This window comes from Pithys albifrons, chromosome 2 (assembly GCF_047495875.1).
Source record: "Pithys albifrons albifrons isolate INPA30051 chromosome 2, PitAlb_v1, whole genome shotgun sequence".
NCBI lineage: Eukaryota > Metazoa > Chordata > Aves > Passeriformes > Thamnophilidae > Pithys > Pithys albifrons.
In genome coordinates this window covers 91018006-91045062 of record NC_092459.1, presented here as the reverse complement: position 1 = coordinate 91045062, position 27057 = coordinate 91018006, and the positions used below count along the sequence as shown (strand labels likewise).

At 37.0% G+C, this 27057-nt stretch overlaps 1 protein-coding gene across 1 annotated transcript in view; it reads right to left on the bottom strand.

Annotated features, from left to right (window-relative positions):
- Positions 1–27057, bottom strand: part of THADA (THADA armadillo repeat containing) — a 159764-nt gene that overhangs the window by 127289 nt on the left and 5418 nt on the right. Inside the window, exons 9-23 of the mRNA XM_071577509.1 lie at positions 26504–26598; positions 25992–26212; positions 23720–24411; positions 22918–23069; positions 22615–22770; positions 21309–21431; positions 20296–20419; positions 18743–18891; positions 17719–17929; positions 16239–16374; positions 15755–15891; positions 15177–15335; positions 13867–14024; positions 8956–9065; positions 1945–2077 (exon numbers count right to left, since the gene is read on the bottom strand). Coding sequence (XP_071433610.1) covers positions 1945–2077; positions 8956–9065; positions 13867–14024; positions 15177–15335; positions 15755–15891; positions 16239–16374; positions 17719–17929; positions 18743–18891; positions 20296–20419; positions 21309–21431; positions 22615–22770; positions 22918–23069; positions 23720–24411; positions 25992–26212; positions 26504–26598 — 2756 coding nt within the window. The remainder of the gene's footprint in view (positions 1–1944; positions 2078–8955; positions 9066–13866; positions 14025–15176; positions 15336–15754; positions 15892–16238; positions 16375–17718; positions 17930–18742; positions 18892–20295; positions 20420–21308; positions 21432–22614; positions 22771–22917; positions 23070–23719; positions 24412–25991; positions 26213–26503; positions 26599–27057) is intronic.

The following is a 27057-nucleotide window of genomic DNA, read 5'->3' as shown; positions in this document are numbered from 1 at the left end:
TCTTTCATGACAGGAGAAACAGAGAGGGCGGGGGGGGAAAATAAGGGTGTTCATGAAGTATAAAAATAGAATAGACTAAAGTAAAGACTAAAACTTCATACGTTAAAAATGTTAAAGATGTAACTCTCATATTCCCAGCGTTTCCTCACCCACTAATTGGAGCAGTACCTTTGTAGTATTAAGAAAAACATTTCTATTTTAAAGAGGTTAAGAAATCCTTATAAACTTAAAAATTACATATTATCATTAAAATAATGTGCTTTAGTAAAACAAGAACATGTCAGAGAAAGTAGATAGCAAAGGGACCATGCTGTGTCTTAATTTTATGCATTAAAAAATAATCTTCTTTTACTATTGTTAGGATACACATTATAACTTATATTTTTTTATCTAAACACAACATGCTATTTAAGGTTTAATTCATTTTACTGAGTGTTATGGGCACATTCAAAACTACTGCCAAAGAACACTATTGCCTCTCTTTATCCCAAAGTTAATTTCAAACCTTCTCATTAATTGACTAAGTTTGTACTCTTTCAAAGTCGTCAAAAAAGAAACATCTGACCTGTTATCCAAAATACAGACCAGTAATGTAGGCCAACTGCAGACTGCACATTTTCTGCAACGGGATACCACTGGGTCCACCAAGTCCTTACATTAATGTACATTTTTACATGAAAAACTGATTGAAACGTGTTTGTTTCTTCACATTCTCAGGATTAACACTAGATAACACCTATTGGATTCAAACTGTGGGATGTGAACAGGGAAACCAGGAAACACGAAATCAACAATTTCATTCTACAGGCAACTTACAGATATAAACAAGAAAGATATTTAACTGCTTAAATGTAACAGGAAAAGTGTCTCCAAGACCAATGCCCTACTTCTGATCCCTGCTGTCTAGAACACACACATCTAGCAAAGCCAGGAGCAGGCTGTGACTGACATAAGAGAGGTCAGACAGAAGCTGTCTGCCTCAACTTTCTCAGGGCAAACTTGGAGTGGAAAACAAGCAAGATGAATTGTTCTGGCAGGGAGAGTTTGCTCCCAGCAGTCCCTCAGATTCTTGGAACATGCTTGAGACAATACTTCAGAGAGTGGAGAAAGTTACAAACTGTGTAGTTAATCTTGGACTCCTGTCTCAGAAAACTGGTTGAAAATCAAAACCATGGTGGTTAATTTAGGGGAAAGCAAACATGGCTGCTTTAAGGAGCAAAGGAATGAAAACAGTTAAGTGTAATCTGCAGTGACTAACCCCACGAGGATGCAGATGAGCTCCTGCATACTAATGTTGGGCACTCAGTAAGAGGTGACGCTTCAAGCAGAGACAGAACACAGCCAACCAGCTGATCAGCCATCAGTTCTGAACTTGGCAGAAGCCAAAGACACTGAGATTTATGGAGCTGATAGTAACACGGGGAGTGGCAAGACTGTGGGAGCATGGTCCCACATTCACAGACAATCTTCAGCAACCTACTCATTCAAGACTGTCAGTCAACACCAGTTACTGTGACACTATTACTTGTGCTTTATTACTGTTGCATGGACTTCCAGAGTTCTTTGCAGGCCACCATTTTACAATTCTATGAAGGTCTGTTCATACTTTTCCAGCCTCTTACTTCGCACTGAAGAAGAACAACTTAACATGGTTAACAAAGTCTTACTTAACCTGGAAATTAATTTATGAATTTGCCAGGATTACTACAGTAGCAACACAGAGCTTCAGCTCGGTCTTTAGAAACACCATTGAAATCAACCTCATGGCAAACGTATGGTTTAACTACAAGCAACTTCTTGGTTGCACAAAGGCAATCAAAGCCTGTATAAAAAATCCCAATTGTTTGATCAAAAGGGGTTGAAGTGAGAGAAATAAACACAATTATTTTTTATGTCCTTTCTGGTTAATACATTTAAGTCAGAGGTAGTAACACTATTTGGTACCTGTATGTAGAATGGAATTCCTGCACTACGTCTGGTTGCACACAGTGTAGATGAAGGTTCACAAGATCTGATTTCTTCCAACACACAGCTCAGCCACTGCTCTGGCATCTTGTGCAGACTCTCACTGTTACATCTACATCAAACAAATACATAAGAAACATGAAACAAACAAATAAAACCAAGAGAGAGTCAAAGAAACCATTTAGTAAACTAAAAAAAAAAATTCTTACTATATGTTAACATCTTCAAGCATATATACAAATTTTTATTATGAACTAAAATAAATTAATAAAGGAATTGCACATTTTTCCAATGTTGGTACACATTATATTAATTCCACTTATTAAGTGCCATGAGGAAAATATATTTCAGTGAACAGAAAACAAGATTCTGTGCTTCCACACTGAAACAACTCTCCTCTGCCAAGAACTATTACCCTGTTCTGGAGACAAAAACAAAGGCATATGCACATCAGTCACTGCGTAGGAAGTGGCACTTCACAAATCCATATCTTTGTTGCCACACAGTAGCTGATGCGTGATCCTTACATTAATAACAATTACATTTATAACCATACAAACCAAAAGTGAAGCCCCTCAAAGTAAGTACACATTATGTAAATAACCCTGCAAGCCTCAGAGCAATAGAAGGAATGAAAAAGAAGACATACAGCTCTTTTTAAAGTACTAAGTCACACTTTTGGTAAAGAACCTAAACTGCTCTCCCATCATCAAGTACTCCTCCTCTGCAGTTACAAAACTCAGCATTGCCTGAAAGCAAAGGACTTTCAAGGACAGGGAAAACTCAAGTCTACTTCCATTTCTATTGCTGTTCAGTTCGATAAAATGTGCCATAATAAGTGTGCCAGACCAGCTCATTAATCTTATGTCAATGTTCCAAAAGGATCATTAATTGTTACAAAAAATTCTGTTAACGGGAAGTAGTTATTAAAACCTGTCACACTGGTTTGACACTCACTCAGAGTACAAGAAAGAATTAATCACTATGGGCAATACAATTGCAATTACCTCAACCATGCAGGACTTGTCTTTCCTAAAAATATGAACTATACTTAAATTTGTGATTAAGGAGTGAGACCTTACAGTAAGACTACAATCAAGTTTTCTACCTAGGTGACTGAAATAAAGAATTTAAAAGAAAAGGTAAAAAGCAGCAGGTACTGATGTGAAAACCAAAATCAAATGGAAGGTCTGCATCTATTCTCTTCTCCTTTATCATCCTTTTATTAAAGCAAGAATTTATGTAGGCTAAAAACCTGACAGGAAACAATAAATGAGACTTTAGTCTATAGTGAAACCCTCCTTTCCCTCTTTTACAAAATAAACACAAAATTAGTAAGGCAGAAAACTAAGGTCACAGGAAGTGCCAGACAGGTCAGCAAAAGACACAGGAGACTTCTCATTCTTCAGTAATTCCTGCAGGATTTCCACCACAGGTTTCCTACACTGCTGTCAGTCCTCCTCCCCATTTTTCAAGGGCCACATCTCTTCAAAACCACAGCCAGAATGCAAACCACCAGCCCAGAACTCAAGAGAAATGTGGCTTCACAAGAGGAATGCCACCTCATGTCACAGCACAAAAGAAAGGCACTTCTTGCCCCAAGCGTATGACAGAGGCAATCAAAATAATCTGGAAACTCACAGTGATTTCTCTTTTTTTCCACTGCTCCCTTTCTGTTGCTGGTAATTGGCTTCCCTCTGCTTACTTCAGGACGTGTTCCTTTGCTCGTTTTTGGGAGCACAAGGAGGACACAATTCTAGGGCTGAGACCACGCAAAACTTCTCGTGGACCTCCGCAGGTAGACACTACTTTGCAATTTTCTTTGTCTATATCAACACATTCTGCAAAAGCTACTCCCTTCTGATCATGTCTGCACTTGGTTTTACCTTCCCAGCCAAGCAGAATTTAAATGTCTTAGTTTAGTCATGCAAAGAACAATGCTCATCTCTTTTCAGTACATTATCTTCATATTAACACAAACATCCCATGAGAAAATACTTGCCTGTGCTGGGGTGCAGAAGAAAACAACGTAAAGCATCAAGGAAATATTTAAAAGTTGCTCCATAGCACACTGCATATGTGTTTACTAAGTAAACTGAGGGGGTTTCCCCTCTCAGTACTAGTAGAAAGAGGAGAAATATACTGAAGTCCAATAAACTTCAGACTCCCTTAAAACTGTATTGCTTTGATCTTGCCACAAGTAACTCTACCTTGTTCAGTCACCCATCAATGCACTTTTATTTATTAGAAGGTGAAAGAGTTATTGCTTTAGAGTTAGAAACTTTAGAGATTATTGACTTTGCAATGGAGATGACTACTCCCTTAAATTTGGCAGCTCCATCTCCTTATGGTCTGGCAAGAAGAATACAGGTGCTCCTAAATTTTAAGAATATGGAAGTTTTACAATATAGAGATGGAAGTCTCAAGCTCAAATGTCATTTTCCAGAATGAAACAGCAATTATTTCTACCAGATCAAACAAATACTGCTGATAGTGAAAATATAAGACAGTAATTTGATACACAAATTAATTAAGACGTAGTACATTAAGTGCAATCCACAATTTTCTGTCTGTCATTTATAACAATTTTATACATGCCTCCAACCCTCTCTGTGGTCAGTATCAATGAGTACAAAAAGCCTGGAAATCCAAAGCTAAAGCTAAACCCTGTTCTCCCTAATTTATAGGTTTGTATTTTCTCCTATCCAAAATAAATGGTGTGTTAACAAAGGGTAGATCTTGGATTTGGCCTTCCTGGATGTCAGTGCTTTGCAGCATAAACTTCACATGACCAGAAGCATTTTCTACATGGGTATCTCCAGAATTCAGTGTTCCAGATCGCTGTAATCTGTTCCTACCTGGGGGAAAAGGGGGTTTCTTTCACCATTTTTCCTCTCTCAATAGACCTGTAGTATTATTCTTTTTCAAATAAGTAATGTGATTCTCATTTTTCATAAAGCTAGACTCAAATACTGCCCCTGGCACTTCTCAGGCAAATAAAGACAAGAATCTAGCCTCAGAAACACATTACTATTCAAGTTATAAGTCTACTTTTAAGAACAACTTCTCTGAAACTACAAAGTCATTCCACTTGCATCCTCCTTTTCATAGCATCTGCTCTACATGAAGCAAAATTTTCCAAATTGTAGAGGTGCACTGAGAAGGGTGTTGGTCCGAGCTTTCTCTATCAGTAAAGAAGAGCAGAGGGAACCTTGGGTGGCCTCAAAATTTCAGTAAGACAGTATCATTACTCCCATCTCTCTCACCAATCATGAAAAGAAATGGGAGGGAAAATATGAACAGTGTTAAAAATTAAGATGTATTTGAACTGAGCAGTGCCTTAACATTGTGTCTCATACCTCCTTATCTCAATGTATTTCCTAACTCTACAACCACCACAATATGTAATTTCCACTGATATTGATAGATTAAACATCAGTAAAATCAAAGCAGGATTTTTCTTTATTATTACAGTTTTCAGAAAACTATCAAGTATGGTCCTAACTTGCTGCGCCACCTAAAACAGTGTTCGCCAAGTTTAAGTTCCAATTCAGGCATTTAAAAACATTCAAAATACATTATTCCTCAGAAAACACTGTCTAAGTAAATAGGGCTGAATGACTTAACTTTTCCCAAATCTTACCTTGCATTCTGCAACTTCAGTGAAGCAGCACACTACAGCCTTAGCTATGCAACACCATTTGAGATTCCCAGAAATCTTTATGTTTTACCTCATCTCCCAAAATAGAGATCACTAAATAAAATAAAATCTAACAGGTAAAACATCATTTGGGACAGACAAATTGGCCAAGTATGTAAAAGGATTACAGAAGATTCAAGATGAGAAGAGATGCCCAGAGACTTCCAGGTACTTTCCCTAACCACTAGGTTATCAGACCAAATGAGTATTTTTAATTCCCCCAAGTCTTAGACAGGAAAATATTTTTTAAAAAAACCCACATTGCTTATTTCACTGATATGAATGTTCCTTGTTATGTAACTGTATGGTTTTCTAAAGGTGCAGCTGCAGGCAACATTAAGCAGGCATGGCAAATGGACCATTACACTCCCAGAAGGAACATGAACAGGGAAACGGAAGAATGGGAACTTGCATACTTAGAGCAGACTCAGCAATTTACATCTAAATTTCAAGACAGAGATCAAATTTCATCAGGTTTGTAAGAAATCTCTGCAGGAAATATTTCTCTTTCACCACTAACTCAAACCAGTCTGAATACCATTGTTCTGCCTAGAAAGAAGTCTACTCTTAGTTCTTATAAAGACTGGTATTTAAGGGTTGCATAGCTAAAAGTAAGCTAGACTGTAAACACTGCAGCACAAAGTTTTAAGAAAATGGTTGTCTATGAAAGTGAAGGACTATGTTCAACTAGAGTAATTCATAAATGCAAGGGAAAGTGATTTTAGCACAGTCTTAGTTATAGATTTTTCACTGTGTCTTTGGAAAAGAATGAATTCCAAGTGTCAAGGATGTTCCGGTAGATCTTGAGCTCAGTTCTGTTCAACAAGGTACATATTTAAGCTGTACATTCCTGTAAGCTGCCCCAGCCAAAGGCTTTCTCCACCAGTGTTTGTGGACACAGCAGTAAAGGAATACAGACTGTGATCCATGAGCCTCACAGCTATGGAGAGAGGTAGGCAGTTGAGATTTACTTGCAGAACGGAGCCCTCAGATGTAGCAGGGCACATGGAAAGCGTCCATGACCCTCAACAGAGCTGCAAACCAGCTGCATTCACCAAGACTTAATTCACCCATGCTGGAGAAGAGTCTCAAGATACTTCTTATATCCCTAGAGTAGCAAACCAAAGAGTCATTTGCTGTTCTGGTATCGGTCTCCTTTCTCCTTCATTTTAAATATAAATATAAGCCTTGAGACCTGTAGTCCCTGGAAAATATTCTCTTTCACTGAAACAAATGAACTTCCACAAAGCTGCCCTCTGGTTCCTGTAACTGTCTTTTCCCAAAGGAATACTTGCTCTAAAAATACTAAGCAGCATGCCCCACCAAAAAATTGTTACAGAAAACTGCTAATTCAGAAAACTACTTGGGTTTTGTTTTGTCTTTTGTTTTGATGATACATACACACTGCTTAAGGTTTTAATAACTTGCAGAGCAGCAGAGTTCTCTTGAGCTTGGCTCTTCGTTTTACAACCTAATTATAAATCTGCCATTAAGTGTATTGTGCTGCATTGAATACAATGGCAGAAAAAGGGAGAGAAAACAAACACATCAGGAACTTTCCTGATGTCTAGGTAGATTTCCTCTATTCTACTTGCCTCAGCTTTTTAAATAAGCTTAAAAACTGAAAATCAAAGGAAAACAGCTAGTCTGCTATAAACTCCCTGTATGTTTTATATGTTTTCCAGTATTTCTTGCTTTTCAGTTTGCCTTTGCTAAAAAGTTCATAGAATGGTTTCTGTTGGAAAAGACCTTAAAGATCAGCAGACAGTCCCTGCATATTGATCAGACTAGCAGAGCTGTACCTCTTTGGATCACCTCTATCCTCTCAAAAAAAAGCTCATGGTTGTAAAAGGTCTGTTTGCTGAGGTTTTTTTAAACAGTATCAGTCTGATGCCCAGACTCTCTTCAACCTGATAGGAGGAATAAATCCTTTGAAACATACATTACCTTAAAATTTCCTGAATCAAGTTTTCATAGCATAGAAAAAGAATACATTTACACAAATGTACATAATGTATACAGACAAAAAGATAAGGCAAAAAGATAAGAAATAACAGTATCACACATCAGTTTCCTTTTTTAACTTTTTAAGTAAATAATCAAGTGTAAAGTAAGGTTGTGTGAGCTCTCAACAAACTACTCAAGCCAACTGAAAATCCCTCAGATTGATAACACACGAAAGAAAATAATGTACCTTCTACAGATACATCATCAACTGACCCATGGCTTTACAAGTTAACATCTCATCAGTGTACAGAATGAACACCACCAGGACTCACTCACATACCAGTTCTGTTGCAGTGCTGGTACATATACACAGGTGGCCTCACCAACATCCTGGGCCAGAGATCAATCCCTCAGTTCTTTTGGTAAAATTGTCTGAGGGGACCCACAGTGAACCTCACCAGACAGCCAGTCTGCACTGAAAACACCACAAATGTTTCCAGCAAAAAATAAAGAAGAGACAGATCTGCACCTTGAACTGGTCAACCTGGGGCAAAGGGGGAACACTGGGCACTTTAACTTGGCATTGGTGTGAAAATATATGTACTTCAAACTGAAAATTTGATTGGTCATTCAAAAAATTAGATATTGAAAAAAAACCCAAAACACCAAAACAACACCAAACTACTCCACAAAGTTGGTAGAGATTTTGATTTTGAAAACTGGGTATGATATAAACACTGTATATCAGAAAGACGCATTACCAACACTTGAAATATGTAGCTAAAAATGTAATGGAAATTCCAACAATCTTTTCCACACCTCAGGACAATCCTGCTTATTTAATTCCTCTAGGAAACTATAAAGTTATAAGGAGAAAGGAAAAAAAAAGTAACAGATTGCAAACCATATCTGGTGATGCACAGTCAGGTATTCTTCCAAATGTCAGAATACAAACCTCAGTGACGGGTAATAAAAGTTTCCAAGAAAATATCCGGTCTGAAACAAAAAGCCTGGCATACATTTTTCTAAAGGACCAGGAAAGGGGGTGAGATGGAAGAATTCTACACTCCTACTCTTCCCAAGAGTTTTGAAAAGTTGTTCACTAAAATAACATGCCAGAGACTAAGAAAAATGCAGCAAGCATTAAATGTCTGTATCATTTTTCAGTGCCTAAGCACAATCTCTAACCATAAGTATCACAGTCCATATCATAGACATCATGCAACTAATCTCCTAATCATGCCTTCATGAAACTCCAATAAAATCTGTATGAAATCAAGGATCCCTCTGCACAGGCAGTTTCAGGATTGTAGATTAAAACCATGTAGTTGCCCATCTTGTACCTGGAAAGCCTTTCTGTCAGTTGCACAAAGCCAGCGTAGGCCAATTCAAATGCACCCCTGTGCCTTGACTGCAGCAGATGATGTTTAAAGTAATCACCAATATTTTTAACCTAAAAAAAAAGAAAACAGCTATTTGAAATTATATATACACAATTCATTTATACATGCAAAATATTCTGCAGTTAAAAGCAGCAATCTTTCTCCTGGCTGAAAAGGTCACTGGTACAAACAAAAAGTAAGAAGAATTCCTATAACAAGAGGAAAAAAACCAAACCCACACAAACACCTACTTACTTTAAGGATAAAAAATATTATAGTCAATTTTTCAGGTTAAAGGGGTAGTTCTATATCCTTAAAAAAAGGGAAAGAAAAGAAAAAGGACATAAAACTGGTTATTTGTCCAAGAGAAACACAGATTTTGAGAGAAGAATTAGAGGAAACAAATTTAGAATCCTTCTTGTCTGCCTACATTCTTACCTAAAAACCCAAAGAAAATATCTACTAAAGTAGAACAGCAGAAACAAACATCCATAAAAATATCTAAGATACAGAATTCAAGCTCCAAAAATTGTGCCAAAGGGAAACAAATCCACCTTAGCTACCTTTGAGGTACTAGGATTCTGGATAATTCCCACTGACTATTAGAAACAATTTTAAAATGAAAAAGATTTGTATTTACATAGTAACAAGAGTATATTTAAGTGTCAAAAAGACAAACATAACAACTAAACCTTCACTCCTAGTTACTTTCTAAAGCTCTATCAGAATACAAATTTTTTAAAGCTGTTTGGAAGCTTACAATTCCACACAATCTCATTCTATGAAAGACAGGCTGCTCTATTTGTTGGGTTTTTTACTCTCATTCTCATTAACTTTCAAGGTCCAAATCAAACTTTCAACTTAATTTGTTTAAAATGCATAGCATATACTTAATTCTATCATGCCAATTTTCTTTTGGGAGTATTTCCTAAAAGTTTTCCAGCAAAACTTTCTTTAAAGCTTTTATATAAAACTATGCATAAAATCACATCAGGTTTCTTATAAGATTCTCCTTATTCTGTAACTTATGACTTCAATACTTTAATAGCCTGACAAGTAACTAAGTTGTCAAACAAGTTAGTCATATCTAGCTATATAGTTTTTCATCCTCGTGTTAAATAATTTGCATTATCCAAGCAATGAGATCGCAATAATTAAAAAAAAAATTAAGACAATCTTCCTGTTATTTCGTGCAGCTAAAACTCACCTAATGTGAAATATGCAATAACTGGCAATATTTGAGCTAAACAAGTTATTTCTCTGAGTGAATATTAAGGTAGTTTATGTACCCCCAGGGTTTCATTTCAGCTTTCTAGCCCTAAAAGAAGGAGCAAGTGCCCTTTTTGCAGGCGGAACTGACCCACAGACCAGCTCTCCAGATGTGTAAACAAAACTGAAACAAGAAAACCATATACAGGCAAATCAACTCACCATCCTGTTCCACCAACCACCCTTATATTTTTAGAGCAATTCATATGAGGTTTTTTTGTCATATAACCTTCAACTTTACTCTTTATACTTCTGAGGTTTTTGCAACAGCCACACAGACTAGAAGCTTCTGTCAAACTGAACCCACAGACTAGAAAAAGCACTGCCATAACTCAGTTCTCGCCAGTGACACAGGACTGAGCCTGAGGCAAGGGAGTAGGTGTGGATTCTTATCTAATGGCATCATGCCATCCAGGATCATCCAGCTTCCTCGTGTCAGAAAACCAGTACCTTATATCATGATGGAGAACAAGTCAAAGAATTCATGTTTTCTACGACGGCATGGAGATCCCCAGTAACTAACATAAGGTGCCTCCGCCAACTTTGGTTGCATATGAAAGAGCATCCTCATTGAAGTTAAAATATTCAAATATGGCATAGAGAGCAAATATAATCAATACATTGAATCATCTTGGTGAAAAATTAGTAATACAACAGCTATGACATTAAATCAACAAGGAACAATTTAGAGAATTATGCTTGCTGCTGAGGCCAAGAAACAGTTTTAAACACAAATTATTTACTGGATGTTCTGAGATTGCTTTAAAAAGTGATTGGTACATTTATGCCTCTGTATCTTACTTTTCTGGCAATAAGATGCCACTATAGTAGGGTCCTACATTCTAGAGGGCAGTTTTTTTCAAACCATTAGGAGAGGATGGCAACAGCATCTTGAAACTAGTAGTAGCTTGTGAACTATTGTACATTAAGAACTGAGAAGATGGTTTTGGGTGGGTTTGGGACTTGTTGGTTTATATTTTAAATTCTTCTTATAGTAGAACAAACTCCAAAGCAGCAACAGCAGCTGCACTTTCGCACTGGTGGCACAGATAAGTACCAAGTACTGAGGACTGTCAGGACTTACAACAAGCCTTCCATTATTTCAATGTTCCATCACAAGGGCTCAGGTCAGCTCTCCTGAACTGTTGGGTAAACACAAGAAGAATCCCCGGCACTGGGAAAACTAAGTCTTTTCATTTTGGCACACACCTCTGGCAAGCTTATCTCCCAAAGTAGTCTTAAAACTTCACAGGTGAGATACAGTTGGAGCAAGAGATAAACGTTCCTCCAGGCTTGGAGCACTCGCATGATTTGCACATCGTAAGACAAAATTAACAGTCTTCATTAGATATCCTTTTGTCAATTACCTGGTGGTTACCAGGACATGATACTATTTGTATTGACTGTCTTAACAGACAGAGCTTTGAGCCTGATGGCACTGGCCTCTTAGATGGAAAATGGAAGGTAGAATATGTATTTGAATAGGGAGATACACTATACTCCAGATGCACTTCCTATGTCTATTTCTGAAGGCAAAGCAACCACTGCAAAACAGCTTAGGCTTTGAAGACTGCCAGTCCAAATACAGTATTTTGAGACTGCTCCATACACGCATTTCCATATCAAGGAGCTGCACATGTTATAGTCAGTGTGCACAGTGGCATCAAATGCCATATAAACCTAATCTCCTACTCAAAAGACAAAGAGAGGGCAAATCTGATATTGTCCCAACTTCCTAGCAACAACAACAACAAAATATCATACACGAACTGCCTTTGCCAAGGTCTCCTACATAGGTGTAAGATGAGGAAGGTTTGCTACATGATGACACAGATGGGCCAAGAGGTGCTACCAGAATTTTTTCAACAATTACTTAGTCCTGACTCAAGGCAAGATGACCAAGGTTTCTCTCCAGTTTTTCTTCTCTGTACCCTTAAATCTCTTTTAACACTCACAGAATGAAGAAAAAGGATGGTGAACTTGAAAGAAAAGCTCTGCATGCATAAGATACCAATATCCAATTCTCTTATTTGTCAACAATGAAAAGTGTTTAAAGAAGTCTGAAGCCACAACAGTAATGGTATTGACACTTTAAGTCATTTATGGTGAAATCTCCTTTTTTTGGTACAATATGGTAATGTCAGTTACAGAAAATGCAGAAAAAATGCCCACACTTCTACTATAATATTTGTATACATTCAGTGAAATTGTATTTCTGTGTTTATTTCCTTGGAAGGCTGTGGAAAATCAGGATTTCAAACTGGCTTCTAATCAATTAGCATTCTTCAAATTAGAATGCAGACATTTTGCTTTACAGGAAGACATCTGAAGCATAAATAGCCCAAAGAGGTATCTAAGAGGCAACAAACAGGAAGAGAAGGTTTCTTCACAGAATACCCTGAATTTGGAGGGGCACAAAAGGATCACAAAGTCCAACTCCTTGCTTAATAACGCAGCACTTCTGAGGCATCTAATAATGTCTGCTTTCTAAAGACAGAGATGCTACAGTTAGAGCTGGCTAATTCTAAAATACCAACTCCTTTTTGCCCTGGTGCAGATTAATGAACATAATTGTGGATATGCATATCTGTTTTCTCACCTACACTCCAGACTCCTGCAACACAAGCACAGCTGTCAACCAGAAGGAAACATGAAGGGTAGAGACAATGCAAGAATAAAGATATCAACACTATTTCCAGGGCACCACAATAGTAGATAACATGAGAAATAAGATCTGCACTACATCACACTATTCATTATTTTAAGATGGAAAGTTCTAACACCTAAGGAAAAACCGAACAAGTATTTTCTATTGGAAAGAAAAAGAGGTTAAAAAATAGTAAGACTTGTATATTTCAATCTTCCACGCAGCGACTGGTTTTGTTGAAACCATATGGAAATCAAAAGGTCATCAATTAAAAACAGAAATTTAATAAACACAAAATAGTTCCCAAATAAATGCTTGTGGTAATCTAATTTCTTATAAACACTGACATTCCACGAGACCCAGGCGACATATGGAGGAAAAAGAGAGTCACATTACATACAAATTATTCATAATTCAGTCTCCTATGGAATACAAGACAGACTAGTCAGCATGTTTAACTTTCAGAACTATTGACTGTGAACTTGAATTAATGAAGAGCTTTAAGTAAGATTTCAATATGTCAAGTTCAAAATGAAATAAGACACGTTGAATATGACAACAGTTTAGAAGAATTTTAGTTCTTTGCTGTTATTTTTTTTAGTTCCTTTGTTAGAAGTCATTAGTAGTAGTGATAATTTCTTCACTTATGTGTTTCTACTGTAGTTATGCTTTCTGAATACCACTTAATAACAAGACTGTTAATCAAGTATAATAAACCAAGAAAATCATGAGAACATGGTAATAAAAAGTAATTAAAAATAAAACCCCACAACTTTTTCCATACAGAATCACACAGTATTCTGAGTTGGAAGGGACCCAAAAGGATCAAGTCCAACTCCGATGTGAATGTCCCATACAGGGATGTAGAGCTAAGAAAAAGTTTTCTAAAAAATGCCTTTCCCTCACCACCACCCAAAAAGAAATTTCAGGTTTTATAATAAAAATTACTTCCCTACCTGTTCTATAGTAATCAACCCATCTGAACGTTCAGATGTAGTCTGAGAAGGCAAAAGTTTACACAGTGTCCCTAAGAGCAGAGATACTTCCTTCATGCTTCTCCAGCAACATACAAGAACCATTTGAGCTGTGACATCACACGTTTGCCTTTCTTTCCCTTGAAAATAAAAACCAATAAATGCAATACTGTAAGTCAAGATTCTTAGATGTAGACATGTAATTTAAACTTCACTTAGCCTGATCTTCTTGTAAAACACAATTAACTATGGTAAAATTTCTAAACTTGCCTACTCAAAAGATAATTCAGTTTTTCTGACCCTAATTGTTTCCACTCAACACTCGCTGTACTTTGTTCCACTTGGAAAATGCACTAACATGAACACTTTACCAGGAAAATGCTGTTTTAAAGAGTAGAGGTCTTTGTTCACAATTGGTATTCACCTGCACCCTGAACTACAGAAACACCTACAAGTTTGGAGCCAGGCTCCAGCAAGCTCTCCGTCATTCCTTAAATCCACCGCTCCCGGGAAGCAAGAGGGCCGGCAAAGGCATCGTGTTCATAGCGCAACACCCCCACCTGGTGGCCGCTCTGGCTATTACACCTATTTACCCACTGACTCCATACGGTCCCACCAAAAGTACTTTAAACAAAGGGAAAAACAAACGAAGAAAGTTCAAAAGTTGACACACACTATTAAATTTAAAAATGCATAGATATTCAATAAAATTATTCTGGTCTACAATAATGACGCCAAAGTTCACAATTTCTTTATCAGTCTAAGGCACAATTTCTTCATCAGTCTAAGGCACAATTTCATACCTGCTACTCATGAAAGCAGACAAACATTATCTATCATTTTACTACTGGAATCTTTCAAATTGAAGCTTCTGCTTATGTATTGTTATGCAACAAGTTGTAATGCATGAACATATTCCCAACTAGCCTTGTGCGCACTGGAGAGGGAAATCACACTAACACTTTTCAATGAGAAATGCATTGGAAACGTTGCTTCATAGAAAAGGTGTTTAAGATTACCTCGACAGTGCAGTTAGGGCAACAGAGTCTAGCCCAATATCAAAACAACTCATTTTCACTTGTGCTTTAGGAGAGATTAACCAGTCTTCCAGAAACAGTCTTTAAAACTGTGTCCATGGATAAGGTTCTGAGAGATAAGAACTGAAACATTACACGGAGTAAGCAATTTCCAATTTTGATCACCCTCATAAAATGCCTGCTCTATAAAGAATATATAAATATATAAAGGTAAAGAATACCTTTGTTTAATTAATAATACAGCATTGGATTTACCTCTCATTTCAGTGCAAGTATTTTTCACTGGCCTCTGGTCAGCCAGCTTTTCAGATTCTTCTTCACAGCGTTCATTCAAAATTTTTGCTTGCATAAAATAATCATTCGTGTCCTGTGGTTGTATCTCATGCAGAATCATCTGCAGACGACCTGCACTTTCTGCCCATTAAACAAGAGGGATATTTAAGTTAGTTTGGTTTTTTTACTTCATTTTCTTTACACTGATATAATTAATTTTCTGTGCATAAGTACAAAAGTAAGGGATTAGCATTAAAAAAAAGGTAAAATTATGGCAGTTAGAATGATTAAGGAAGAAAATAAGCATTTACAGTCCCCCTGTTAGATCTGTTGAAACAGAGGCAACAACACAATCTCTGAATTTTTGGGGCTTTTTAGTGCAGAAGTCAAGACAACCTTTATCAGAAGTTGAAAGAGTGGCTTAAGATAATGATGTGCAAGAAGAAACTGATAGGGAGGGGTGCTCGCTCTAGTCCTAAATCACTGCAAAACAAACAGAACTTCAGGAGCATCAGATTTTGAGAGACTTCTTTTAGGATTCTGTTTGTTTGTTTCTTTACCTGGATCACTATCCATTGGAATAAGACCCTCTGGTGATGAGCTCTGTACTACTGGTGATACAACAGCAGAGAGTTTGTATGACATCATAATGAGTCTGGTCACCATTTCCTTCCATTCAGATACCAGTGTCAAGTTACTTTACAAAAAACAAATCAAAACCAGAATCACAATCAGGAAACATCACAAGATGGATTAAAAATAATTTTATATTTAAAAGAAAGAACTGAAATTACAAACATTTCCACAACAGTATTTATGAAAACTATAAATAGGGTACAGATTGAAAAGTCCTAAGGCTGAGTTCAACACATACAAAGGAAGTATCTTAGGGCTAGCTGAGCACTGCAGCAGCCAGAAAGAGTTCTAAAACCCGTAGGTACTGGACTTTGTTATAAATAATAATAATGTATGTTTTTATGTTCTCCTCAGCAGCTCTGCCATTGCTCTTAAACATGGAGTTACAACTTAGCATGTTACACTTACTTAAAGGGTAACTGTTGCAAAGCCCCAGTTATACAATGCACTCTCCCATACATTGGAAAGGATGCTGCAGCTTGAAGCAGAGACTTCTTGGCCTGCAATATTTCTTCTTCAACATTCGTCAACAAAAGCTTGATAACTAAAATTTTTAAAAGCACAGATTTGCATCATACATACATGTGTTTTATTTTTTAAGAAACAAATCTGCTTTAAGAACTAAGAAGCTGTTTACACAATTCAATGGAAAATTCACAGCAATTTCCTTGTTTATATTTTCCCCTTTTGTCACTTAAATGCAAGTTAATTGTTGATTTTCAGTAACCTAAGCTCCGGCAACATTTGTTATAGTCAATTTCATCTGTCCATCTGAATCAAACAGCAGCTGTGAAAAGCACAACCCTGATCCTGTTCTTGGGGACAATCCCACAGCTCATGCTGAAGTCACAAGAACTTACCTACTACGTCTTACAAGTCAGACTTTCATCCTTTGAGCTACATTAATACAATAATCAGTTCAGCAGAATATTAAAGATCAAAAATTCATGGTTAACTATTTCCACCTGTCCAGTTTTTCAAGGATACATGTGTCTATTTTAATTACATTTATACTTGCAGCATCTCAGTATCAGAATCAGAATTAATTACAGACTGGAACAAGGAACTATGGATCCCTAACAAAAGCAATCAGACAGGAGGTCACCTGTGCATTTCCTCCATTTATGGCAACCACGTCCACTTCTGAAAATCACTATTTCACTGCATATGAAAAAGTATTAATAGGCATCTGTAGAGAAGCCAAAAATGGCACAAAAAAGTACAAAACACCAAGTTGACTAAAAATCCGAAAGTTATATAAATTGTTTTATTACAAATAATGAATTAAAATAGTTCCGTTTTATTGAAAATTACAAAGGTGGATGAAGCCTGATTAATGAATTTGTCAAACCTGGCAGATCTAGAGCTGTGTCATCTTTCATCCACAGGCACTAAAGCAAGGAAAAGTATTCCAGATGTGGACACAGCCTGATTATTTTGCGTGTGTATGTGCAGAACTGCAAATCACTCAGAAAAAGAGTTCCAAGTGAGAGCTCCAAGGAGCAGTGTTGCAAATATCAAGTATTTGAATATACACAGACCAACTACTGCTGCCTTTCCTCTGGGTGAGGGAGCTCTTAGAGGAAGCAGAGGTTCCTTCCCTGCACTTTATGTGTCCAGCTTCACCAGGCTCACTACCCAGGCCTCAATGTCACTTGTCAAAATAATACCAAAAGCCACCTTCTAGAATATTCAATAACTTCAACACAAACAGAACTAGATTAAGATCTTACTAAGGCACCTGGGTTCCTAACAGCAAAACAAGGTATACTTAAAATCCTGTCAGAAACAAGCATCGCTTACTCACTAAGCCTCCTAGCAAAAAACCTTAAGGAAAAGCAGTAAAGTTCCAAATAAATATAAAACAACTTTTTCCCCGAAATCTTACCTGCCAAAGTGTTCTTCTCTACTGTACTCACTGAGGTGTTTTCATCCATCTGGGGGTTATGCTCAAGCCATTTTTCTAAACAAATATGCTGCATTCCTTTATGATGTACTATAAAGTTTAACAAATACGAAGCAGTGACACAATCATATGGCTTGGTACTTGTGCTCAGATCCATTGCTGCTTTGAATAGAAGATCTAGATTTTCAGAATCCTAAAAAAAATCCAACAATATTGCTCATTTTTTGAGGTTCCATATTGATTTAATTAAGCTACTTACCACGCTGGAATCTGAGAACCAGCTTTTATCAGGTTTGCTGGTACACCTTTCTTGAGAAACAGTTATTTTGTGCACTGATCACCTTACTCAAAACATGCAAGGATACAATTATATACACACTGAGGATGGGTTGAATCATTTATAAAACAGTACTCAGTCACACTGCACTTCACAGGAAGATGTTTTGGGTTTTTTCCAAATAATGTGTTTTATCTGCTAATGGATATCATAGGGAAGCACAGTTTACTAGGAAGCAGTATGTGTACACCAATACTTATTAATTTAAAAGTAACTTTTTATGAAGTAATAAGCAGAAAAATCAGTATTGCATCAAAGTGTAAAATTTGTGAGAAACTCAAAAAAATCATCAGATAATGAAATCTGTCATCAATCAGAAAGGAAAAGAAACACAGAGCTGAGTTTCTTTAAATACAAAAGTAACCAAGTCAAAATGCCTCAATCGTTTCTAAAGGGAAGTCATAGCTAAGCAAGGAGTTCACATTAACTATTTCTCTGATAGTTCAACCTCCCAAGCTCCTTCACCCACTAGTGAAACAAGCCTCCTTAGGTAAGGGCAGAAGTTGTATAAAAATACATAGATGTTGTTAATAATGAATGCTACAGGTAACTTGGATCAAGTTCTAAGTTTCAGGAACTATGCTTTGTACCTAACCCAAGTAACTGGTATAATACAGAACACTCATCTTCCACAAAATTACTCCCTTTAAACTCTTTTCAATTCCATACCTGGAAATTAAATGCAACATCACGTAGTTTCATCAGAAGCCTAAATGCCAGAACTTTTACTTCCTCAAAAGTACTGGCAAAACACTGGATCAAAGTTTGGACACGAGTAGAATCAATCACCTGATCCAACTGAAAAACTTGTGCCTGTCCTGTACAAAGAAATTCATGGCTTAAATAATTTTGCTGTAATTCTTTACAGAATAAGCACTGTATTCACATTCTGCTTCATTACATTAAAAGAACTACTACAGTAAGATTAAAATAATGCTTTAGCCAAAACTTTAAATTACTACTATTAACAGATCTTAAAATACCATGTTTACTGTTGGGAAAAATTAAAAAACTTACCTCATCCAAAAAATTACTCTCAGTAACACTGAAAGTAACTTATAGGCAAAAACAGAATCCTATTCATTCCCCTGGAATTCAGCACTGGAAATTATTTATTTTAGCTTTGTGTGAAAATTATTATGTATGTAACATGAGAAAAAAATTCCTTTCAAAAAAAGGTTTAAAAACCTCAGTGTGTTTTGGTGTTTAGTGTTTTGGGTTCTTTTGTCATAGAAATAATCCCCTAAAATGTAATCCATTACAATTTTTTGCTTTTAATTTCTATGCAAAGGACTCATGTCTTCTGACTGATATGATGTTATAAAGAAGCTAGAAATGTTTAGATGTAAACATGTGCACCACCATCAATCAGAGAACACAACAGCAGCTAAATCTCCTTTATAAAAGTGATGTCAGGATTCTGAAATCCTAAGCTTTTTTATAAACAACTCTCAATACAACTTCCTACTAAAAAAAGCGGTAATATACCACATATTCATAATAATAAAATTAATGTGTTCATCATTTATCAAGGTGTTTTAAGAAAAGGTCTAACATGACAGCAATTTTTCTTTCCTCTCAAAATCAACTTTAATCTTACACAATGCATTTCTTAAAAAAAATGTTACAGTTTAAGCCTGAACAGGTATTTATACATTGGCCATATGATCCAAAGACAAGATTTAGCAAGAGCATCAATACTCCAAGGTCCTAACTGATACTTCTTGGAGTTTCATAAACCATGAAGAAAATTGAAAATCACAGCAACACGTCATCATTAACTGCTCAATAAAATGGTTTCTTATTTAGCATAATAATGCCATGAGAATATGCAAGCTTTTTCAATCAGGAGTTTTTATGAACTCAGTAATTTAAATTATCAAGATGTTTGAACAGGGAAAAGGAGTTAGTTATCAAATATATTAAAACTTGTCCAGAAGTTTTATTCATAAGAAAACTTCATTCAAAAACCTTGCTAAAAAACCGGATATGCAAGAGAGTCTCCAATTATGGAAGATATTCAACAAACTATAAATATTTGCTTTTACTTCACTATTCCTTTTGCCAATAAAATTTACTATCGTTCATTCAGATAAAATGAAAGCAACTCAAGAAATGCCACAGAAATTAAGGACTAAGATCGCTATTTTACTTTGAGAGAATTTTACTAGATGGCCCAAAAGAATCCTTTTCATTCCTACAGTAGGAATTAGGCTTCTCACCTTTTGGAATAGAAAATACTTCTGCTATTGACTCCAAAATACTTAGTGCAGAAAATCTGGTTGGGTGTGATGAGCCGGGAAACAATAACTCAAAAAGTCTGTCACAAACTGATGACATGAAATCCTGAAAATCACAAGAAAATATTTAAGACCATCTACTTGCTGCTATATAAGCAAAAGTCTAAGTAACTGAATTCAGGACATTCTGTTTTACATGTTACCCAAAAAATTATGACCTTACAGTTAATTTTGGAAGAATGGAAGGCCTACCTTTCTAGTACTGACAAAATTTCTTGTTTCCTAGAGTACAGTGAAGGCTGAACAATCCTTTGGGGTCTTTTAACACATGAGTTTCCCTCATGCTCTCCCACAAAAAGATGGCCACTGTATCAAACCTTGGATATTAACTGACCCAGAGAAGTAAAACTCAAGACAAGAAACAGTCTAACACAAAGAAACTGATTATGTGAGCCTTGAAATAGGTAAAAAAGGACAAATTCAAAAGAAGTTGTCATGTTGAAGCTCTCTCAATCATTCTCTCACTCACTCATCATTCTGGAGAGCTAGAAAAAGGCTGAAGCTCAACTGATCTCAACTGATCCAAGTAACACACATCAGTAAAAACTTGCCAATTAATGCCCAACAGCTAATAGGACATTCACCCAATTTACTCCAGATATTTGTCATTTACTTCTTGTTTCAATTCACATCATGAAGCAGTCCCTCAGAAAATAACCTTTATTGCTTTTGGAAAAAAATGACCTTGAAGACATGCTCCAAATACTAATGGACACTTAGTTCATCAACAGTATATTTAGTCAAAATTAATCTGAGTCAGTGCATCAGAGTGGACAAGCTCCTCAGCACTCTTAGGCTTTATATGCTTTTCCTTCTGCATTCCACTATTTCCCAACATACACACACCCTAATTTACCCACAGCTGTTCAAGAACAATGAACTGTCAGAAATTCCATCCCACCTCTTACATCTGTATCTCTAGCAGTCTAACTTACTTTATATTGCTGCAAAATCCCCAAAGGATGCATTGTAGTTGAGTTTTCAAGTAACTCTTGCTTGGTTTTATTTTGCTCCAATTTATAAAGCACCTGGGAACTTTCTTGTATCCTACAAAATAACTTTTAAAACAAAAGCAAAACATAGGTAAGGCAAGAATCATTGACAGTTACATAAGGGAAAGGCAGATTTTCAGCTTATTTTCCAGATCATACTGCTTGCAATTTTAAGGAAGTTTGCATACAGTAAAACACAGAACAGATCCTTCCCTATCCATTCCAAAAGCAAGGTTTTGCTTACCATTTCTCTTGTGACCAAATTTTTTCCCCTCCCTCTGCACCTCCAACACCTTCTTCCACCTTCCTCCTTAAAATCATGCGTAGTCTTCTCTTCCCACCTCCTCATTTTTTGTGGAACATATATTCCTCCATAAAAAAGCTCAATTAATGCACATAATTTTTACAGCCTCAGTGCCTCCTAATATGTTTGCCTAGCACCTAAAGAATGCTTCCTCCACCTCTTTTATTACTCCCTGGTAATATTTCCTTTCTTATTACACTCCCTCTAACACAGTTTTTCCATCTCATGTTCCTCAGTTTGCACCAGGCAGAAATGGAAAGAGCTGGATTTCTCCTCTGTTTCTGCCAAACCTATTCCCTCATTTATCACCCATCTCAAATTAGTTATTTTCTCCTTCAACACTGCTTTTTTTCCCATTAACATCTTGCAAAACATTCTTTATGCATCCTTGGTTTCCTGATTTTATCCACGTGCTTCCACCATGAACTACCAGTGACCTCAAGAATTTCCAACACCACGTTGACAGACTCAATCCCTGGAGACTGTAATAGCACAGCCACATTTCTCATGCTGTTCCATGAATATTCCTCTATCTTGTCTTCCAGGTCAGGTTTCTGAGGGTGATTAAGTGACTGTGAATTTGTCTGAGGTGTGACAAATCCATGTAAGCACCACCTGGGTCGGCAGCAAAGGCAACACAAGGGTCATTGCTTACCATACAGCACCTTGCTTTTTTACTATTGGCAGAGTGTGCATGCATTGACAGGTTAAGCAACACCTGCTACCATTCATGACCAAGTTACTGTGTCTCCACCACTTAATTTTTTTCGTTTAGGCCATCCTTGCCTGCAGTGACTTAACACCATTCAGGTGGATGATATACACAGCATAGTCCTGGTCTTTTAGATGCGAAACTCTGTAACATACTCAGGAATTTATTTTCTTTTAATGTTATTATAACTAACATAATAGGCACTCTACACATTGCTCATAGTTTGAAATTACCTTTCTCAGTAAAGAAACAATCTGTTGTCTTACTGAAGGAGACTGACTGTTCAAGTTGTACATCATAAAAAATCGAATTAGCTGCATTTCTTCCATAGACACAATTTCTGTGGTACGATGGGTTTCACAAAGTAAACCTAAAGCATCAATGCAAACCTGAAAGATATTTGAAAGTTAATTTAAACACAAAAGAGTTACCACCACCTATGAGGATACCATTGTCTTAAAACAATGCTGACACAGTGGTCAGGATCAAAGTAGTTAATCTAAGTCAAAGGTCCACATAAAAGGTTGTCCCTTTACCTGACTGTGCTGGTGAACTAGACCTTGTTTTATACATTCAGTGGATACAAGACCATTGCTCATGACATTTGAAAGTTCCAGGTGTCCATGAGCCCTGGCTGTTCTCAGACATGCCATTAATGCTCCAAGAGCTCCTCTAGTACTGCAAGACCCTAAAAGAAAGAAACCCAGTAATAATTACACAAACAACGTACTATTTGCAATGCTTGTTAGAAACTCCCAATACTTTCAACACAACCAACCCCCACCCCCTTTTATTTCTACCCCATAAATCCCAAAAGACAGTGCTGTTACAGGCTAAACTACTTCCAAATTGCCTGGTTCCCGAGAAGCTTCATCTTGAACACATCATATGAGAAAAAAAAGACCTTGTGAGGTCTCACAAGCCATTAGTTCGGAATTACACTAGATCATGTAAAAAAACTACAAGAGAGTCCTGAATCTCATATCCACATATTTGCAAGAAAAAACAATCTGTAAAACTCTGTTACTGGACATGCCAGTGTAAGAAATAACCACAGAGCAGAAAAATAATAGAAGAAAATATGGATATGTAACAAACCCTGGCAAGTAAAGAGAACAGTAAGGCACCCACTAGGTGGGAAGGAGTACTAATTATCTTGCTCATGGCATGAAGACACACATCATTATTATGACTTTCACTGTGAAATAATAATAGCAATAATAACCATCTGGAATTTTTCTAAGAAGTTAACTCTAACAACAATAATAGATCAGGACTTGCATGTCTGAGATTTAAAAAAAGAAATCATAACTACAAATACAAAATTTATTTTCTTACCCAGATTAGCATCTGCAGAGGCCTGAAGAATTCTAATCATGTAGCTCAGACTGTCCGGGTTACATTTGAGCAATTTTGGTAAATAATAATCTATTATGTAAGTAGTTTGGTCATGGTTCCCTTCACACAGTATTACTAGAAGAGGAGAAACCCAGATGTTGTGCCACTGGTCAATCCAGGCATGATCTTGAAAACTCAGAGTAAAATGGGCCTTGTGATTTGTAAACATGGTTTCCAGAAGATCACTTGCATAAGGTGCAAGAGACTGATCATTCATCACATCCAGGATTTGTACTGGAATTGTTCTGTCCAGCCGCAGTATATTTTCAGTGCCCACACACTCCACAAGACAGCTAAGAGAAGAGTATTTCCCTTTCACATGCCAATCCAAGCTTAGTAAATGCTTTATCAGCCTTGCAAAGAATGGGTCTGATTTTTCATTGGATCCACCAATAGTGGTTTGGTGTATCTGAAGAAGATTCTTGAATATCAATTTTGTTTGGTGCCTAATGGCATCCAGAGGGTGGTCCCAGTGTGTATAACTGTACTCCAGCAGCTGCCCAATTATGTCAGAGTTCCCATTAAGCTTGATTTTCAGATTTGGAGAGCCTGAAATGAGGACAGCCAGTGCTGAATTAGTCCAGATAGCAAGGACTCTGGACAAACAAGTTGCCAGACTGGCTTCTTTTAACCTTTTAAAAAGAACAAACAAAAATAAAGTTCATTATTTTCATTTATCATTTTAAAAAAAAGTGTTTCAAGTAATTATTCATCACATTTGTTTAACTTCTACAAAAACAGGTAAGGAGACACTAGCCATTCCTTAAGGAAAAGGAATGAACAGAGAAGTGATGAACTGAATGTTGCAAAGCACATGCTTAGTTACCTAACATGCTATTAAGTGGCCACAGCTAAATATGGAGAAAAGAAACCTTACAAGCCACACTTGGTTTTTAAAAGCAAAAATAAAAATTACTATGCACCTGCTAATATTTGGGCAGCATTATGTTATTGCATGCTTCTTGAAAATATAAGGAGAACTTTCCATTGCCATACAAAACCATCAAAAACTGAGTACCATATGTACAAAAATAAAAATCACAAAACTGACCATTGCCATACAAAACCATCAAAAACTGAGTACCATATGTACAAAAATAAAAATCACAAAACTGACCTCCAAGGCAGGAACAAAGGTTGAACTGAATATATGTTTTAATCCCCAATCCAATAATGCTGGTAGGCCATTTTGTGCAAGCAGTCAATGCTTGCAGCCAGAAAAAAAACTAAAACTCATCTTACTTCAAGTATTCCCTTCACCAGCACACTGGGTTTTCTCTTAACTTTTAGAAGGACAAGATGTGATGTCCTGAAACTAAAAAGTTTATTTGTCTACATAAGAACTGATTCTGACACATGTTACCATAAAGGAGTTCATAAATTAATTTCACTCTTATTAGAAAACAAAGTTTTATTTCAGTGTGCAAGAAAAAATTGGAACTTAAAATTATCATTATATTTTTCAAATTTATAGTGTTATTCTCACGGTCTTAAAAAGATTACATGATCTGTGGCAAAATCTAATATCATTACACTGAAAACATCAAAGAGATATTCTCCCAGGACCATAGGAGTCATGTGAAAATGGAAGTAAAAAGATCATAGAATCGATTGGGTTGGAAAAGATCTCTGAGATCATCAAGTCCAACCCTTGGTCCAACTCCAGTCCCTTTACTACATCATGGCACTCACTGCCACGTCCAACCTCACCTTAAAAACCTCCAGGGATGGGGAATCCACCACCTCCAATGCCCGATTACTCTCTCTGGAAAGAATTTTTTTCTGATCTCCAACTTAAATTTCCCCTGGCAGAGCTTGAGCCCGTGCCCCCTTGTCCTATTGCTGAGTGCCTGGGAGAAGAGACCAAACCCCACCTGGCTAGAACTTCCCTTCAGGTAGTTCTAGACAGTGATGAGGTCACCTCTGAGCCTCCTCTTCTCCAGGCTAAACACCCCCAGCTTCCTCAGCCTCTCCCCATAGGGCTTGTGCTCCAGTCCCTTCACCAGCCTTGTTGCTCTTCTCTGGACCCGCTCCAGCACCTCAATATCTTTCCTGAACTGAGGGGCCCAGAACTGAACACAATACTCAAGGTGTGGCCTCACCAACGCAGAGTACAGGGGAAGGATCACTGCCCTGGTCCTGCTGGCCACGCTATTTTTGATAAACCCCTCCTCTCAAATACAAAAGAACACAAATCAAAACACAGACTTACTCTGAGCTCAAAGACAGCAAAACTGTTGCAATATTTAATAATAGTTTCTCTCCATTTTCACCCATGCTGCCATTCTTCCAATCCAACATAGCCAGTGCTCCATGGCAAAGAAAGAGGCGGGCTGAGTCCGGGAGTTGTGCCGTGCACAGAGCCCCACAGCTGCTCACAAACCACGCTGGCACACCTGCATGTGTCATTGTCCCCAGAAGCAAGTCACTGACCTGGAACAGCAAGGTAACGCCCATTTTACAGTATCTCAGCACAGGAGAAAAGCTATTTGGTGCAGAACTTAGAAGATCTGAAGAGTTTTCTTGTACACTGCTTTTCTCAAATTCTAAACCCTGGTCTCTTACTATTTCAAATGGCGAGGAGAAAAGAAAAGATTTATGCTCCCTCTGAAGACTGAGGCAGACATTGGCAAGCCCCTGTATCAGCAAAGCCTCAAGCAACTCTGATAGCACAGACTAACACCACTATGACATTGCACAGTCTTAGTGAAGAAATACACTTACCAAGGAAGGTAATTCCTCAACTGGTTCATACATAGCTCTAGTAAACAGAATAACAGCCAGTCCTGAGGTAGTCTGAACAGTTTGCAGCAGTGTTGCTATATGGCAGGGAAAGATATTTTACATTAGAGTGCAGGAAACATTGTGTTCTACAACCATGTATCTGAAGTATAAAGATGGGATTGGATTTTCCTGGACTACTTATAGTTGTATAATCACAAATATATAGTGTCCACCTGGATAGCAAGTATTAATGAATTTATGTTCTAGTGTAATAGGAAACTGCTAATACTTTTTAACAGAATTTATACAAGTGCCCACTAAGACAAGGAGGGCTGTGGCAGAGGCTTTGGACACAAGTTAAATTCTACTGTACAGAAACATCTGTATAAGAATAAAACACAATCAGTTATAATTTACTCATAAATAGTTTTAACCGTATAATTCACAGAGATGTGTAAATTTCTGATAGGCACAGACATTCAGTGAGTCCCAAAAGCATTTATGTTAGTTTCTGAATTATTAGTAATAGCATTTACCTTGGTTTTTTGTGATAG